Source organism: Argopecten irradians, chromosome 3, assembly GCF_041381155.1.
Source record: "Argopecten irradians isolate NY chromosome 3, Ai_NY, whole genome shotgun sequence".
Lineage (NCBI taxonomy): Eukaryota > Metazoa > Mollusca > Bivalvia > Pectinida > Pectinidae > Argopecten > Argopecten irradians.
The window spans coordinates 42,903,080-42,922,761 of NC_091136.1; the positions used below are offsets into that span (position 1 = coordinate 42,903,080).

Below are 19,682 nucleotides of genomic sequence, written 5' to 3' on the forward strand. Positions count from 1 at the left end.
AAATGCGTTCATTGGCCTTCTAAAAGTTCTCACATATTAATACGACGGTCAAGTTCTGCTTAGTTTCCCAGTTCTGACCATTAAAGTAAAGAATAGTTGAAAGCATCGAAAGCGAGGCTGTGTGGAAATGTAACCACGGACATAGTGAGCCGGGAGGACGTTTTAGAATTCCCATACTTTAAATTAATTTCTTCATACGCAGACAGATTTTGACGAAAGATTTTATTTTTCCATTTCATAAGAAATTATACTGGATACATTCACACCATTTTTACCGACTTTAGCCATCCTTGCCCGATTGTTCACTTTAATCTGTGGATGAAAATACAATTTTGTCTAAACTATTAAGACATTATAATTAATTATACTTTCTAATTTTGTGTGTTAGTCTTTTGATAGTTGCTTTTATTTGGTTTTGTGTTGGTATGCATCTTTTACTGATTGTCTCAATTTTAAACCAAGAACTAATAACAGAATTGATGATATTTCACAGAAGCGGCTCTTGATGAGGTATTCAAGCAGCAGGACAAAAAGGAAGGGGTGAATGACGGAGTAAGTGGCGCCCTCTTTGTGTGCCACAGACATGATCACGTACCAGTTCTACATGTCAGAAAAGCAACGTAAGTTTCTAAATATAGTGATTATAAATTAAAATTGTTGATACTAGTATTTCATACATTAAAAGAAAACTTTTACAATAAATTTACTTTTATGAAATTTATTATCCATCTATAAGCCAATGTCACTGACACCCAACAAAAGCAAATATGTTGTTTGTTTATGCTGCTATTAAAATGTTTTATGCATTTTGGAAATATTAGATGTATGGTCATTTTCCTTTTCTACAAATTGAAAAAAATGTCCTTGCCTTTTGTAAATTAAGCATTTATTAGTCCATAGAGATCATTATTGATAAGTCCCTGGAGTTACATTTTATCATTTCAGTGTAGAAGATCATGATGACCTTACTCCAATTTTCACTCGCCAGAGTGACATGTTAAGTATGACTTATGGAGACTATTTCCTGGCAGAGCTCGTAGAGGCTCAGGATGAGCATATGCAGTGCTTAGTAGCTGAGGTAAGCCTACAAATCTGACTGACAAAACTGTAACTAATTAACTAATTACTTTCAATTTTGGCTGTACATGATTCAAGAAGATTTGATATTATGGCAATTTGGTTTCTTTGCATTAGGATTAAATTTTGTGAATTCAATGTAACACCAAACATCAAAACCCAAGATGTTCTTGATATTTTAGAAAATCTCATAAAAATCTACTAGGTTTGATTCTTTGCATTGATATACTATTGTTATGTATAAAAATGATTTAATGCTTACTATTAACTGTTAAAGGTTGAAGGGACAGCTATTGGATTTATGAGCATCAGTGATGATGTCAATGGTCAGTTGTTAAATGAATGTTTCGAGCTTGGACCATTCCACGGACTTCGTAAACCTCATCCAGAAGACGACTTGGTACCTCCCAAAACTCCAACACCTTCACCGCCGCCAGGTAAAGAGATCACAGAAAAATGTTTTAAAACATATTCATTTTTGTGATTGTCAAAATGAATTCAAACTCAATTAACAATTAGCATGATCTTATGAAATCAAAGGCAAATGATAGCTTTTATTCTGATAATTATTTATAATTTTTGATTTCAGAGGAAGAGCGGCCATCATCGAGAGGATCACAAAAATCTGGAGGTTCAGGAAAACCTGAAGGGGATCCCAGTTCTGTTACTGAGGGCACAAAGAATGAGGGTACGGAGGTGTCTGCCTCAGAGAAAGTGGAGGGCAAGAAAGCTAGCAGCCAGAGCTCAAGTGGGAGGAGCTCTAGGGGTAAGTAGGAGGAGCTAAATGGGAAAGTGGGAAGAGATTTGAAGAACTATAAGCAAATTTCTAGGAACACTGGAAGAATTCTTTTGGTTTAAGTGGGAAGAGTATTAGGTGATAACAGGAAGAATACTAGGGGTATGTGAGATTATCTCCAGGAGTATGTTGGAGAAGCTAAATGGGTATTTGGTAAATCGAGGAGATCTGCAGGAGAATGGGAAGTGCTATAGGGGCTAATAGTGGAGGAGCCTAAAGGAACAAAGTAATGAGAATTTGAAGGATCTGGAGGAGTGAGAAGTGGGAAGACTAATGAGGAAAGATCGCATGAGTCATATACATGGCTGATTAATCTGGGCAATATTAGAAATGAACAATAATTAAAAATTGACTGTAAATTATAATCACAGCTGGAAGTACAAGCGCAGAAGAGCCTGTCAAAGTACAGCCGAAACTCAGTGACCCTAACATGCTGGAGAGTGCCACATCTCTTCTGAGTGACAGTGGTGAGGTGGCCAAGGAGATAGAGGACAGGGCTTCACAGGCGTCAAGTCGCAAAAGCTCTGTCAGAGAAGAGGTAAGAAATTCACAGAATAATTGTACATTTTGGAAAAAATCTGTTCTTTGTAATTGAGTTTTCGAACAAGATAGCATTTTGTATGGTTACTAATTAATATGACTAATAGTTACTGGTATAAGCTTATCAATAAGTGAAAGAAAGAAAATGTTCTGACATTAGGTTGTTTTTTTTAATAAAACAGGATATCTAATAGTTTGATATCCTTGAGAGAAAAAAATCACATTATGTTTTGCTCATGTTCAAAACAGCTTTATGCGACAAAAGAACTTATTTCTTTAGCCTGAATTGAATTGACAAGAAAATACTTTAATATCAGCTATAGCAAGAGAATTGACTTGCTGCATAGAATAAATTCATTTTGTGTTATTAGATATCTTCACGACTTGCTGCCCCAATCAAGCCGATCACACCCATGAACAGTTTGCCCAAGAGATTTGTACCTACATACAAAGGAGAAATGAATGCTTTCAGCATACAGCTCTTCTGTATAGATGAGCGATATGAAATGAGGTAAATTTCTTCTTATATATTTTTATGAAAAAAATACATGATACACCAGTGTATAAAATTGAAAAATAATAGATGATAATTGAAAAATTCTGATGAAATGAAAGAATCAAATATTTGTTGCAAATGGATTTGAAATAGCCATCATTGATAAAAACTGTCTTTTTGGGGGACTTTTTCTAAGATTTTTTATAATGTTTTGTCCAACAGATCATCAGATTTCCTGACGAAGGCTTTCTCGTTGTTTCCTGATTTTGACTTCTGTGTGATCACTGTGCCACACCTTGTGCCAGAGTTTCCACTCCTCCAAGGCTTTGTTGTAAGTAGATGCCTTTCGTGGAAATGTTCATGAAGAATAATGATGGTAACCTTTTCTGTGAAATATTAAGTACATAATGTCTGATAAATGAATTTGATATTGTTTTCACCATTTTGACAACCTTACATTAGAGATTATACTAATTATTGATTTGATAGTTACACTTTATATACATACTGATGATTGGGTTTATCTCAATATTTTCTTACCGCTCAATAGCAAATCATTATCTACAGTTGGTGCACTTAAAGTAGTAAAACTGACACATTACCGTTTCAATGTAGAAAATTTCTTGTGTACTGTAGCTGAGTAACTGATGAAGTTTTTGTTACTGTGGTGTAATTGCTGTGTTTACAGAGAGTTACTCCTCGCTGTCCCAGTACATTACCACAGGAGTTATATGTTTTCCACAGATCAGGACTTATGAAGTAAGTGACAGGTATTTTAGGGAAATTTGCGATTTAATAATTCCAGTTTTTTCCCCTTGGTGTAGCCATCTCTCCTCCTCATCTCTTCCATCCCTTTCTACTATTTTTCTTCCCTTTCCCTTCCATTTCCCAACCCTCTGCCCATTCCCTTTCTTATGTATGTCCTCTCCCTCTCTAGTCTACAGAATAGGACTTATTATAGTAGGCCTATTATTTCCCCCTTTTAAATATGGGATGTTCAAATAAATTGTTCAATGAAAAAGCTTGTTTCGATATGCAACACTAGATTGTTTACATAACATCTATTTTGAATTTGACAGAGATTTCGCTGTGCGACCAGCCTGTACAAAGGATACAGCCGGTGTGGAGAAACTGGTCAAGACGGTCAACCTACAAGAGAATCTGATGGCAGACCTAAAGCAGTACAACCAGGCAAGAAGAGATGAGGTACACTTTCTTTATTTATTTAATTTCACTTTTCAAAGAATTTTCAATATTATTTTAGTTGAAATACTGCTATTATTAGGCATTCTTAGAACTTTCTTATTTACTATAGACTTACTGATTTTGGTGAATGCAAATAAAGAATATTACAAAATTCAAATCAATAAGCACAATGATCAACAAAACTATTTCAAGTGCTATATTACATGCTGTATAAAATCATATTTTAAGCCATCCACTATTTTTCATAGCCATTAACACCAGAAGAATTTTTCTTTAGTATTTAACATTGACGTTCCATGGTAATCTTGTATTTTGTAAAAATTGCCATAGAATTTGGTATTGATTCTGTTCTTGACTTAATGATGTAGTTCTTGCAAACTGACATGGGAAAAGTAAGTAGAGCTTGCTGATAGCGGAGATGACATTTTTTTTAGTACATTTAATCAGCTGAGTGTAATATGCCGTAGTTAAATTTTTAATATTTCTTTGATATTAATACTGTATTTTTAAACGATAATATCAGATAGATTGTGTAAAATTAATGATTTTAACTTGTTATGCAGTGAAACGAATATGTTCAACTTGGGTTTGATATGTATGTGTTGCTTGTAACTGCCTTAAAATGTGTTATGAAATTAAGTGTATTAACAACTTTGTGAAAAAATTGAATTTTCCATTCATACCATTTTTGTCAATAATATGTTGAAATTTGTACCTTAAAACAATTTTACCAATAGCAACTAATAAAAATATGAAATTTCAAGCATCTATTTTTTTAGGAAAAAGCTAAATGTTAGTTGATGCAGTGTTTTTATGTTCAAAATGGGTCACTGTGACATTTATTTTTACTTTTTTTGACCAACATCAATACTACTCAGGACTGTATCTCCTATACTTCTATCAGTGAATACCGACTGTATTATGTTGATTGCCTGACCCTGACCATTTCATATATCTATTGTGATAAAAGGCTATGAAATTTTATTATGGAAAATATGAAAACAACTGGATATTTTTACAAATCTTATTTATAAATGCATATATATGTTTTGACAGATGGTTTTACTGAAATTTGTATGATTAATGTCTCTGTTCAGACAAATGATGATTTCTGCAGTATCTAGTCTTGTTGATACAATTCTATATATTGTCCAATAAACCCACCAATCTCCATCTGAAGCTCCGTCCTCTAGATTGATATTTGTTGTTTTTGCTGTAATGTATTTTGTCCTTGGTTGAAGGATGGTATGGAGATTCAGGCTTTTGTCGCTGAGTGTCAGAACCAGATTGTTGGAATAGCCATTATCAGGAAGGAAGAGGTTTGTAAACGCTTAACAACATTTGTTAGGATAATGTTAGAGAGAATTATACATTTTATCATTAAATTGTTTTAGGAATAACCTTCTTCAATTTGGATAATGAATGAGCCAGGAAGACAGCTATTATGCATTAAAATTATGTTCAGTGTATAGATGTTGGCTTCTTGGAAAGATTTGGAAATTATAACAACAATGTTGTTAACAATTTTGACAGGACATTGAATATATCCGATCCCACTACAACATTGAAGACTTCATTTACTTCAACCATCACAGGCGAGAGGAACACGGCCATCTTCATCACTTTTCACTTAACCCAATCTTCTGTCATCTCTCAAAGCACTTCATCAAGGTGAGCATTAATCGGGCTTTATAATACATAGGTGTATTTAACATAATTTTCAACCATTTTTCTTCTTCAATCTTTTTGGCTTCATCAAGTGTTTTTAACCCACCATCATCAGATGGTGGGCTATTCAAATCGCCTTTCGTCCGTGGTCCGTCGTCCGTCCGTCCGTCCTTCCGTCCGTCCGTCCGTCCGTTAACAATTCTTGTTACCGCTATTTCTCAGAAAGTACAGAAGGGATCTTTCTCAAATTTCACATGTAGGTTCCCCTAGGGCCCTAGTTGTGCATATTGCATTTTGGGACCAATCGGTCAACAAGATGGCCGACTGGCGGCCATCTTGGATTTTGATAGTTAAAGTTTGTTACCGCTATTTCTCAGAAAGTTTTGAAGGGATCTTTCTCAAATTTCACATGTAGGTTCCCCTAGGGCCCTTGTTGTGCATATTGCATTTTGGGACCAATCGGTCAACAAGATGGCCGACTGGCGGCCATCTTGGATTTTGATAGTTAAAGTTTGTTACCACTATTTCTCAGAAAGTACTTAAGGGATCTTTCTCAAATTTCACATGTAGGTTCCCCTAGGGCCCTAGTTGTGCATATTGCATTTTGGGACCAATCGGTCAACAAGATGGCCGACTGGCGGCCATCTTGGATTTTGATAGTTAAAGTTTGTTACCGCTATTTCTCAGAAAGTTATGAAGGGATCTTTCTCAAATTTCACATGTAGGTTCCCCTAGGGCCCTTGTTGTGCATATTGCATTTTGGGACCAATCGGTCAACAAGATGGCCGACTGGCGGTCATCTTGTTATGAAGTGAGATAGCACAAATATTTAAACCTTTTAGATAACTTGGTGATTTTCCTTCAAGTCAAAATCAGAGCATTAGAGTTTCCAGTTTAGTATTTGATGAAATGATTAATTGCAAAATATGAGAAGTATAACATAGAACTATAAATTGTTTGAACATAAATTTACTTTGTTTCTTTGTAGGAAATCCTGCGACAAGGCCACAAAACATGTCTCTATTACCCGCTGTATCCATCTTATACAGACAAACAGGTATGTTAAACTCTATCTACATGGCAAGTTTTACTGCTGTAAATGGTATGTATTACCTGTCTCTGTTCCATTATTTTCCCATTTTTTACATGTTTTATATTGTTTTGCTGCAGATTGTAGAGAAACACTCACTTGTGTGCTGTTTGAATGACATGGTACCTGTCAGATCTCGGCGTCAAATCATATACCCTGTGGAAAAACTGGGACTGAACGCTCCGTCTGAGAGAGTGTTGGCTGACAGGGAACCATACGCCCTCAACCATATCAACAGGAAACTGGTGATGGAACCCAAGGTAAAATGGCCTGTTTTATCAATAATTCACCTGTAACAGTGTACTACTTGAATTCAAATTTTTTTTGTCTGCCTATAGATCTCTATAATCTAGAATTTAAAAGGATCAATATTTGGATTATAGGTGACTTTATTATACTAAATGGCAACATGTTTTTAATCATTTTATCCATTTTTTTTTTTACATTTATTGTGAAATCTAATATTAAACATTTAATGCAAGTGCATTAATTAGTTTACGTGTCAGGTCAGAGAGATCTAAAAGTAAAGATGACCTGTTAAATGGATAACAGACATAACTATCAGTCAAAAGATGTTTTATAAGTCAGTATAAATAATGTCTAAAACAACAGAGTAAAGTTAGTATAAATAGTGTCTAAAACAACAGAATAAAGTTAGTATAAACTCTGTCTAAAACAACAGAATAAAATTAGTATAAATTGTGTCTAAAACAATAGAATAAAATTAGTATAAATTGTGTCTAAAACAACAGAGTAAAGTTAGTATAAATAGTGTCTAAAACAACAGAATAAAGTTAGTATAAATTGTGTCTAAAACAACAGAGTAAAGTTAGTATAAATTGTGTCTAAAACAACAGAGTAAAGTTAGTATAAATAATGTCTAAAACAACAGAGTAAAGTTAGTATAAATTGTGTCTAAAACAACAGAATAAAGTTAGTATAAATAGTGTCTAAACAACAATAAAGTTAGTATAAATTGTCTAAAACAACAGAATAAAGTTAGTATAAATTGTGTCTAAAACAACAGAATAAAATTAGTATAAATTGTGTCTAAAACAACAGAGTAAAGTTAGTATAAATAATGTCTAAAACAACAGAGTAAAGTTAGTATAAATTGTGTCTAAAACAACAGAATAAAGTTAGTATAAATAATGTCTAAAACAACAGAATAAAGTTAGTATAAATTGTGTCTAAAACAACAGAATAAAATTAGTATAAATTGTGTCTAAAACAACAGAATAAAGTTAGTATAAATTGTGTCTAAAACAACAGAATAAAGTTAGTATAAATTGTGTCTAAAACAATAGAATAAAGTTAGTGTAAATTGTGTTCTAAAACAACAGAATAAAGTTAGTATAAATTGCGTCTCATACAATAGAATAAAGTTCATAAAAATTGTGTCTAAAACAACAGAATAAAGTTAATAAAAATTTTGTCTAAAACAACAGAATAAAGTTAGTATCAATTGTGTCTAAAACAACAGAATAAAGTTAGTAAAAATTGTGTCTAAAACAACAGAATAAGGTTAATATAAATCGTGTCTAAAACAACAGAATAAAGTTAATATAAATTGTGTCTAAAACAATAGAATAAAGTTAGTGTAAATTGTGTCTAAAACAAAAGAATAAAGTTCGTAAAAATTGTGTCTAAAACAACAGAATAAAGTTAGTATAAATTTTGTCTAAAACAACAGAATAAAGTTAGTATCAATTGTGTCTAAAACAACAGAATAAAGTTAGTAAAAATTGTGTCTAAAACAACAGAATAAAGTTAATATAAATCGTGTCTAAAACAACAGATAAAGTTAATATAAATTGTGTCTAAAACAATAGAATAAAGTTAGTGTAAATTGTGTCTAAAACAACAGAATAAAGTTAGTAAAAATTGTGTCTAAAACAACAGAATAAAGTTAATATAAATCGTGTTTAAAACAACAGAATAAAGTTAATATAAAATGTGTCTAAAACAACAGAATAAAGTTAGTATAAATTGTGTCTAAAACAACAGAATAAAGTTAGTGTAAAGTGTGTCTAAAACAACAGAATAAAGTTCGTAAAAATTGTGTCTAAAACAACAGAATAAGTTAGTTTAAACTCTGTGTAAAACAACAGAATAAAGTTAGTAAATATTGTGACAAAAAACAGCAAAATAAAGTTAGTATAAATTTTGTCTAAAACAACAGAATAACGTTAGTATAAATTATGTCTAAAACAACAGAATAAAGTTAGTATAAATTGTGTCTAAAACAACAGAATAAAGTTAGTTTAAATTGTGTCTAAAACAACAGAATAAAGTTAGTATGAATTGTGTCTAAAACAACAAAATAAAGTTAGTTTAAATTGTGTCTAAAACAACAGAATAAAGTTCGTAAAAATTGTGTCTAAAACAACAGAATAAAGTTAGTTTAAATTGTGTCAAAAAACAACAAAATGAAGTTTGTATAAATTGTGTCTAAAACAATGGAATAAAGTTTGTGTAAATTGTGTCTAAAACAACAGAATAAAGTTAACAAAAATTATGTTTAAAACGACAGAATAAAGTTAATATAAATTGTGTCTAAAACAACAGAATAAAGTTAGTATAAATTATGTCTAAAACAACAGAATAATTTATATCTTTATTTGCTTTTCTTCTTCAGGTTACCATCAATGCAAGAATTGTTGTTGTTGGAGCTTCCAATGTTGGCATTGCATTCTTAGAAACACTTGCATACAGGTAGGTAGTGAAACACAGTAAATATCAAATTTTATCCATTTCCTCCATGACTGAATACCAATGCTCATTCCTGATGGCTAAACATTGTAGTTAAAATAATTAATTTAGCTAAAAAATAAGGATAGTAAAAGATATGATTTTAATGGAATATATTGGATGTTTGTTCATTTTGACATTATTAGTAAAAATTTAGAGAGAAAAATGGCCATGAAAGTACATTTTAACTTTAATAATAATAATAATATAAATTCTTTTGTGTCTTGTAGTCCTCATCTGAGATTCAATAACCTGACTTTGATATCACCTCATGGACTCCCGGGAGAGATGGCTCCGGATGAGGTCCGTGATCAGATGCTCGGAAACAACTTCTGTTACAACCAAAACGAATTCGCCAAGACCTCACTGAGGACCTGGGTCAATGTCGTTTATGGGAAAATGACCTCTATCGACAGGAAAAAGAAGAATGTGATCGTGGAGAACAGTACAATGGTCCCGTACGACCACTTGATTCTGTGTACAGGAGAACAGTATCAGATTCCTGCCCCCACAGAGGCTAATGTTGATGAGGGAGCCACTAACGAGGATCTCCCTAACCCACCAGATAGAAGATACATGAAGACACCACCAAAGAATTTGTTCCTTGTAAATGATGAATATGATACAATGGTAGCCCTATATTGGATTGAAAACACCTTCCTCAAGTCATCTCGTAAGTAAATTTTGATGAGGTGGGAGTTGTAGTGTTGATTTTGGAGTTGTTTATACACTGTAGTGTACACATGTCTGTCCCATTCAGATTTATCCAATCAGTTCCATTTCATATTCCTGCTGTATCCCATTGCAAATATATCATATCCATTTTCTAAAGGAGACAGAGGGCATTCATATCCAACAGACATTTCTTATTTCATTTATCAACCATTTGCTCAAAATATAATTCACTTACATTTTATTGAATATTTCATGATCCAGTTAAAACTAATTCAATTTTTATTGTGTCTTTGCAATCATTAAATGCATAAAAAAATCTTTAAAATTAACCAAATTATGGTTACAGGGAAGGTGATTGTGTATGGGTGTACATTGGACGCCTATTGTTGTGTGCAGTCCCTCCTAACGATGGGGGTCACGGGAGACAGGATCGCTCTTGTGAAACCAGACCAGGCTTATCAGGTAACCATTAGTACAATATATGTAATCTAATGTCATAAGATAAAGATATTCTTACATTAAAAAATGATACAAATAATTTATTATAGATTTGTTACCATTGAACACTATAAACACCTTTTAAAATACATATATGTTAGTTGAGTAAAAAACAATATTGCAACAAGATTTATTGATTCAGATTCAGAACTGGATTTTGTAGTGTGTTTTAGAAAATTTGAAAATATCTAAAAAAAGGAAAAAACAAAAAAAAAAAAAAAAAAAAAGGCAGTCTTTATGAAAAACATATTTACCTTAAATCTCTAAAAAAAAAAAATTCTCCTAAGTCCATGTGATTGTCACCTTATAAAAAGTCACAGTGCGAACTTAGTCATTATGCGACCGAGATTTGATCCTGAATTCTCGTCTTAAAACAAAATATTTCATTTTACAGACAACATGTTTCAATAATCCGACATTGGACGAAACCATCATAAAGTCAATGCAGGAAGCAGGTGTCCAAGTGCATTCTGGGTATTATCTTGCCCAATGGAATGATGATGTTGGCGAGATCAATGAAATAAAAACAGCAAGCTTCACCTCCAACACTACACCACTTATTCTGGAATGCGGGGTAAGTTTTTTTTAATAAAATGTAGCCATCAATGTTACACTTCTTTTCTTTTGTTTGTTATTTATTCAGGATTTCTATTTTTTATTTTAACTGACTGAATTGAACTCATGAAGTTGTTTTTGTTTGTTGAATTTCTGATGTATATGCTGTGATTCAGTTAGAAAAAACTCTATTTCCATATTTTATTATCGTGAAAATAATTGTATTTTTCCAGGCATTCTTTGCATATTACAAGACAGCTGTAGATACAGACTCATTCCGAGGTAAGTATTCCTACTTATTTCATACAGCAGAAACAAATCTGGTGTAATGGTTGTTGATATATAACATTCTCCCACATTCTCACTTACTTACTAGGTTGTAAAATGTGTTTGTGGTCTATATGGCACAGTTGGCAGATACGGTTTGATGGTTTTCTTCTAGGTACTTTACTTTTTCTTTACCGTAAATATCTGGTATTCAATGACCATAGCTGGAAATCAAGCCTATAACAACCTTTTTAAGGGAGACAACTCTTTAAGACTTATTATAATTGCTTTGAATGCATTACATTGGTTTGTCTGTTTCAGCCATCAATGATGCCTGTCTGGTTTACGATGGTAAACTTGTGATTGATGCAGCATTCCACACCAATGATGTCTCCATTCGTGGTGCTGGTACACTGACAAAGTACCAGCGTAAATACCATGCTGAGCAGTGGACACACGCCAACTTTAACTCGAAAGAAGTAGGAATTCATGTGAGTAGTGATTTTCTGAAACTTCTGTTTGAACACTTCAAACCATTACTTGTTTTTGTTTTTCTTCATTTTTCAGGAAAATATTAATAATAATATTTTGTTAAAACAACAGACTAAAATGACCTTTTGAGTTTTGTTCATTTTTGTCAAATCAAAAGTAATCTCCAAATCTCTTGACCAATTTCCATCCTTTCCAAATGTCTAATGTGGACTCATTTGTTACCAAATGTGTAGTATTATATATATGGTTTTCTTTACGAAGGACCTGAGAGATGGTTGCCTTCATTAGAATTGACTAAGATTTCAGATTGTTTCCCTTCAATATCTTCCCTGTAGCATGGATATAAACTGTAAAACCATTAAATTTCGTTAGACATTTAGAAAGAAAGATGAATTCCTAAAGATGCTCCACTGCTGACAAATGTTGTTTTTTCTCTATCAAAAATAGGAGCTGAATAATTAGTATTTTTCTTCAGTTACAAAATAAAAGTTACTTACTTTACACCATTACTACCACTGAAACATTTGAGCCTCTCATTTTACTTCAAGATAAAAATATCAAAAACTTATTAATTGCGTCAAGATTGGAAAAATTCCGTGGCACTGTGCCCTATATGGAATAAAGTACTGAGAGCGCATGCAACAAAAGCACAATAAATCATCTTATTAGCTCATCTAGTTTTGACCCCCCGGGGGCAGGAGGGGCGAGGCTTAATACCCCTATAGAGGAAAATTCTTTAAATCGCTACTAGTCATAGAGTTCTGCATGGAATGTAACCAAATTTGGCCAGAAACATTCATGGAAGAAGCGGAATAGAGTTTGTATAAATTTTGGCTATGACTCCCCGGGGGGCAGGAGGGGCGGGGCCCAATAGGGGAAATAGAGGTAAATCCTTTAAATCGCTACTACCGTATTTCACCGCAATTTTGCAAGAGTCACGCGGACATTCACCAATGAATGAAAACGAAGAAACAGCATCATAAGCAATGTCATTTTAATCCAGAAGTTTTAATAATCGTATAGTTATTTTAAAATATTCAAATTCGGTTATTGTTTACAATCACAACTACATCTCCGTCTTAGTAAATACGTGAATCAATCGCCGTGAATCGGAAGGACGATCGCCGTTCAGACTCGGGCCTATTTAAAATTCACTGCAAAGTGTACATATCAAATTCGTTCATAAACAGAAGAATTTACGTACATTTGTCTCAGCCAAATGAGCAAACGATCGTGATTTAACTTCAACATGCCGACATGCACTGATGCAGTTGTTTGTAAAATCATACACACATGTGAAGGAAAATGGCGCCGGGTTGAAGCCATACTTTCACATTTTTACACCGGGTTGTGTTTGGAAATTTGATCGGTATTGCTATTGATACGACGATAGTTTGATAATATTTCAGATATTAATCCAAGTATTAACTGCATTAAAACGTCGTAGCAAGTATTTTTGTATCGAGAGTAAAATATGAAACTTTGCGGCTAATCATATTATACTGACTGCGTAAACAAAACATGGCGGCCGAAAAGTAAAGCATGGTTTCTCCAACTGATCGTGAACTACAGGTACATTACGTTCACAAATAAACATATTTGAAACTGTAAATGCCTTAAGTAGATGTTTTAGGTAATGATTGTATTGAGTTAGAATCCACGACTGCAGAAATGATCTGCATCAATGACGAATATCTTTGCCAATTCATGTAAAAAAAATGACAAGCCGTACGAACACTAAAACGTGTTGTCCATGTCGATATGAAGTGTTCATGGAAACAGATATCGGCGTATTTTGTTGAAAATAACCTCCAATTAAATATGAGCACAGTTCACAATTTGTAGTTATTGATAATTAAATTAAAACACCAGCGAATTAACTTGAACTAAATGACGAAAATAACAAGCACACAAACAGTTGTTTGCTACATGATTTTTCTACGCCGATAAAACAAACAAAAAGAAGTTCCGATACAAAGTCATTTTGGTGATATTTTTAATTACTCCATTGCTCAAATTCATCATCCAGTAAACTGAAAAATAGGTGGGGGGTCTTATTTGCAGACATCCCCCCCTAAGTCTGAAAATGTGTCAAAATAGGTGGGGTCTTATTTGCGAGAGGGGTCTTATTTGCGGTGAAATACGGGTCATAGAGTTCTGCATGGAATGTTACCAAATTTGACCAGAAATATCCTTGGGGAACATATTTTGTAAAAATTTTGGCTCTGAACCCCTGGAGCAGAAAGAATGGGCCCTAATAGTGAAATTAGAGGTAAATCTTTAAATTCCTTCAGGAAAAGAAACAATGATCCTGTAATCAGAATATTACTTGGCATTACAAACCAGGTGAGCGATACAGGTCCTCTGTGCCTCTTGTTTTTTGCTTTTATTAGATGTATAGATACATGATTAAACACCAATTATTGTTCAAATGATGAATATTATTTATGCTCTGTCAGTTGTGAAGCATCTTTAAGATAAATGTATATACATGTATATTGTTATTATGAATGTTAGGACCTGTTTCTGTGTACTTAAGGTCAAGGCCATTGATACAGTTTGTTAGACACTTACTTTGAGATGTCATGAAAATTCTAACACTAAAAAATAACCTTTGTGTACCACGCTACCAGAAATTGTATCATAATCATTGAGATATTATCATCTAGTTGACCAATGTCTATAAATACCAACTATTCCCACTAATGCATGGCTTGTTGTCATGTTTTTATGATTGTTACAGGAGATATTGTGAAATCAATGACACAGCGTACATTTGATACTGGGATAGTTTTTACAGGGTCTGCAATGTTTCTAATGTTAATTTATATCCTAGTGTCCCAGGGGAAACAGGAGTTTGTTGTGCTATTTGTATCTAAACACCTTCAGGCAAAAATAGAGGGTAAATAATAATGTTAGGGAAAAGTGCTGAAATTGGAGATTAGTGCTTAAAAACTGCTGGAAATTTATTTTGGCATCACTGGCTGAAAACTGCTTGAATTAGGGGGGTCAGTTTGGAAAGAATGTTTAAATTAGGGGTCAAGTTCTCCAGAATTAATGCAAGAATAAAGGTAGTGTAGTAATGTTTGTTTCAAATTGTAGTGGACTTTGAGGTCAAAATTGAAGTTCCTGAAAATTACGCGATGAAATTCATTCTTCATTAATATTTGCATGCAAGTATTTGTTAGAAAAATTAAGCATCTATTAGGAGAAAATTTGTGTCTGTCTCCCTCACTCTTTTGATATGGAGTTTGTATGGTATTCAGTAATTGAAAGAAGTGAAGAATTTTAACAGATTGGATGTACAAGTCCATAAAAATCATTCATTTTTTTATCAGTCCGGAAAATTAAGCAAAAGCAGACACAGAGACGGATGGAAACAGTCCAACTTTGTGGAACATTTATGTTAGGAAGCATATTGTGTCAACATTTGTCTCATTGGTAAATGTCGACCAATCGTCTGCCATCCTGGCTTTATTGTCAGTCTCCAAGGTTGTAAAATTTATTCTATATCAATATAAATATTAACAGCATCATGAGATTTTCTCCAAATCTTGTTATTGAAAGTGCACCCTCCAGGGGACAATTGGACAAAATTAAGCTTTCATACAAAATAATCAGCTTTGTGTCAACTCTGAATAGATCTCCTCTGGAAAACAAAGGGTAAACATTATTCTTTGTGGAGTGTATTACGATACTGTCTATATACATCACAGTAACGCGTCATGAGTCTAGATCGGCCTGCCTGAATCCATCAAATTACTCCCATCGAGACGTAGAACTGATGGAAACAATTCTATCTTTTGATCATAACGTATAAACATGGACCACCATAATGGAAGTCTGCTCTCACAAACTATTAATTACGAAATCAGGATGAAAAAAAAGTTAGTGGATGGTTTTGTTTACACATTCACCTGTGTGTTACGGAGCATTGATTATTTTGTGGTCATGTTGCTATAACAGGTAAACATTAGCGACTGAGTACTGATCTGTGTCGTCAACTTTCTGTGTGTGGTTCTGGCCTCAAGCTTTTCCTAAGCAGTTGCTAGCATTTTTTTTATTCTAATTTTTTAATGGATTCATTCATTATATTTTTTCAAATAAAAATTCAAAACCTGGACTTAAATTTAATGTTTGTATGCTATTTTTCTTTTTTTTTAATGATAGAAACACGTAATTGAAATAAATTTAATTGAAACGTTGAAATGTTAGTATGAAAGATTTGAAGCAAACTGTTTATGATATTATCATATAAGTAGGAAAGTAAAAATTGTTACATGTAACTATGTAAGAAGTATATTGAAATAAGTACACTTTAATTATATTTTTGATGAATCTTTAAACTGTTTGAAAAGAAAATTGATCAATTCTATTAAAAGAGTTTCTGATTATTCTTTAATCTGTTTAAATGAGATATTGTGATGTATATCTAAATGTAATCAAATGAGTTTGAATGAACATGCTTGACAAAAGAGACGCACACCTAAATTTGCATTTTGCTTAAGTAATTAAAAAAAAATCAAAAGTTTGTTAACATTAAAGCAAGAGTTACTGATAGGATGTATGCTGCGCATGAATATACTAGTATCAAGCAAACATCACACATAGGTTTTTTTTTGTTTTTTTTTCAATCAATGAATCTTTCATGTTTCAGAAAGCATGGGCACCACATGTATACACATGTCAGGCAATATGTCAATCAACTTTAGCAGCACGGTCATCATTAAAAACTTTCTCCGTCTATGCTAGAAGTTTAGGATTAATATATTGAATTGGTATTCTCAGTAACGACCATTAAAGCTTCGGCAATTGGATGACTTTGTCATTAAGGGAATTTTTACGAGACAACAAAACAAGCAGTAAATCGGCCGAGTTCAATAGAGTAAATACCACAGGACTTGGTTTATGGGGGATCCTACAAATCATCGTAACTAGTAAAGAGTTTTCGTAGAAATATCACCTAGCAAAATTTTGTATTTTCCTTTTGTATATATTGAAGCTTATTTGAACTTAAAATCATGAAATGAATTATCATGCAGATAAAAATGGAACAAGATTGATTTTTAAAACTCATCAGAGGATTTGAATTACAGAAATAATTGCTCTGTTTTTGTGAAGAATTTTGTTCCTCATTTGCTGCATTTGTTGTAACTATGTATCAATGTGTAATTAACAAAATCTCTTAAGCATAATCTATTTAAAAACCATTTTGTGTGAACCACACAGACTGCAAAGTTTTGTTTAAACTCCAACAGAATCTTACGATGCAATTTTTTCGGAATATTAAATTCATTTTGAAAGTTTCAATACAAGTCTAAATATGTATCAATATTTTGACCTTTTGATTTTTGAATTAGTTTTGATATTTTATTTGCAGATTATAATCATTGAGTCTGCTCCTTTGCTCAATTATCATTATCCCCTCACAACCTAAAAAAATCAAAAGCTATTTCTCAAATATTTGTTATTTTTGAGAGTTCATTCAATGCATTAATGATATTGATTAAAAGAAAAGTAACGTTGCTGATCACTAGATGGATAACAAAAGATAAATGGGGCTTTTATAAAACATGGACCGATCCATTATATTTAAAAGATGTAGATCAATCTAAACAGGAAATGTTTGCCTCACATTACAAAAGAGTTCCAAAGTTCTGTTAAAGGGTTGACTTTGATAGCATCTTAAAGGCTCAAAGGGAGAATTTGTCAGACTTACAGAAACAGGAAGTTTGGACCTTTCTGTATTAATGCCTGCTTAACCTGTTTCTAAAAATACATTTGGAAATATAAGGTTTCCATCATGCAGATCCTGTTTATGTACAAGCAATAAATGTGATTAACCTTAAAAAGCTTGCTAAGTGGCAAGTTATCCTGTAATGTATCTGGCTAAGAGTAAAACTGTCGACAAGTGAAGTTCATTGGAAATTACCAAACAACATTTTATTAATGAGTTTGTTAGGTCACCTGAGACAAAATCTCAAGTGAACTATTCTTTAATCTCCTTTTTGTCTGTGTGGTTTGTTGTTTGTCGTCCATCATTTGTCATTGGCCATTTGTTTGTAAACAGTTTCATTTTTAGCTTCTTTTTGATAACCATGTTTTTCAAGATCTTCATGTTGAGCCGATAGTATGCTGGAAGTAAGAGCTAGTTTAAGATTGTTAAAATAACAACCTCCACCTTCATTTCTAGGTTTCAGAGGTCAGATGTATGACTATCATTAAATAAAATCTCAACTATCAATAGGCCAAAAGACAGTGATATTGGAGCAAATATGCACTGTAGCATACTTGGATGAAAGTTATCAACTTTGTTGACATGAATGGCCTTGACCTTCATTCAATTTATATTTCACCTGAAAAACACTTTTGACCTTAAGTCTATCACAATGAGATCTCAAGGAACCAAACTGTTCAGTAGTGTATTGTTTATCTTTTGTAAAACCCTTTGAGATAACATTGCTCATGAAATTGACTAGTATGACATTCTGTTTTCTTTAAGGAATATATCTATATACAGAAAATATTTTAAAAGCTAAATACAACTTTAAATCCAGGTTTGATTTGAGAATTTTTATTTCTTATAACAAAACACATCATGACATTTCCTTTTGATGTTCCACTGGGCATCGACAATGGAAAAAACCTTAGCAATACATATACATTAATTGTACAACGGCTGTATCTTAATTCATGATAAAAATAAATCTGTACACAAGAAACATCATGTAAAAATTTACAGCGAAACCATATCAGCAAATATCACAAAATAAATTCTTCATAAAATAGCAGAGCTCAGTAAAATCTCATATCGTCTGTATACAAATAAATTTTCTTACATTTAAGAAGGCATCTTGTAGGACTGAATTGTTCGTAAAAACATACCACTATACATATCATATAACATTATCAAATCTGTCCATAGTAGATTTTATTCTGAATATAGTGTCATGGCATATTATATAAAGAACATTATAAAACTATTTACCAGGTATACAAATATTTCATTACATGAAATGGAATTTTATGGAAGTTTTAAAGCATTTATGGATTTTCATATATTAAATATATGATTCTTTTAAAATTTATTACGAAGATTAAAAACTCTATAGAGAAGATGAAAATGAGTATTTTTTCATTTAAATATAGACACATGCTGGAATATGAGTTCATATCTGTTGAAAAGTCCTTGTCTGGGATTGAAATATTAAGCTTTTGAAATAAGTATTCTTCTGGTGAAAAAAAACCCTTATCTGTGGATAAGTCTATTTCTAGTAAAGCCGATGTCATGTAACAAGTTCATATCTGATAATAAGTCTTTATTTGGCAATAAGCACACATCTTGTTGTATATAAATGAATATAAGCTTGAGTCTAACAATATAACACAAATCGTGAGCTTTTTATAGACATGGGGCTTAGATAGCTTATGTTTGGTATAAATTCTCTTTTCTGATTAGTATAATTTGTATTCTCTTCATAGACATTTTAACTATTCCTTTCTATAAAATTTAATCTTGATAAACTTTCATGTTAGAAATCTTGGAAGAAAACAAAACATTCTCAATGTAA

At 32.5% G+C, this 19,682-nt stretch overlaps 1 protein-coding gene across 2 annotated transcripts in view; it reads left to right on the forward strand.

Annotated features, from left to right (window-relative positions):
* Positions 1-19,682, forward strand: part of LOC138318672 (cilia- and flagella-associated protein 61-like) — a 41,847-nt gene that overhangs the window by 4,563 nt on the left and 17,602 nt on the right. The window contains exons 4-23 of one of the 2 annotated variants that reach the window (XM_069261268.1): positions 494-620; positions 946-1,078; positions 1,355-1,514; positions 1,667-1,843; positions 2,245-2,411; positions 2,785-2,924; positions 3,132-3,240; positions 3,598-3,668; positions 3,989-4,115; positions 4,484-4,507; positions 5,357-5,434; positions 5,649-5,786; positions 6,772-6,840; positions 6,954-7,133; positions 9,512-9,588; positions 9,855-10,297; positions 10,646-10,761; positions 11,192-11,371; positions 11,586-11,634; positions 11,941-12,110. In XM_069261268.1, the coding sequence (XP_069117369.1) occupies positions 494-620; positions 946-1,078; positions 1,355-1,514; positions 1,667-1,843; positions 2,245-2,411; positions 2,785-2,924; positions 3,132-3,240; positions 3,598-3,668; positions 3,989-4,115; positions 4,484-4,507; positions 5,357-5,434; positions 5,649-5,786; positions 6,772-6,840; positions 6,954-7,133; positions 9,512-9,588; positions 9,855-10,297; positions 10,646-10,761; positions 11,192-11,371; positions 11,586-11,634; positions 11,941-12,110 (2,735 nt within the window). The remainder of the gene's footprint in view (positions 1-493; positions 621-945; positions 1,079-1,354; positions 1,515-1,666; positions 1,844-2,244; positions 2,412-2,784; positions 2,925-3,131; positions 3,241-3,597; positions 3,669-3,988; positions 4,116-4,483; positions 4,508-5,356; positions 5,435-5,648; positions 5,787-6,771; positions 6,841-6,953; positions 7,134-9,511; positions 9,589-9,854; positions 10,298-10,645; positions 10,762-11,191; positions 11,372-11,585; positions 11,635-11,940; positions 12,111-19,682) is intronic. The other variant, XM_069261270.1, reaches the window with a different exon arrangement.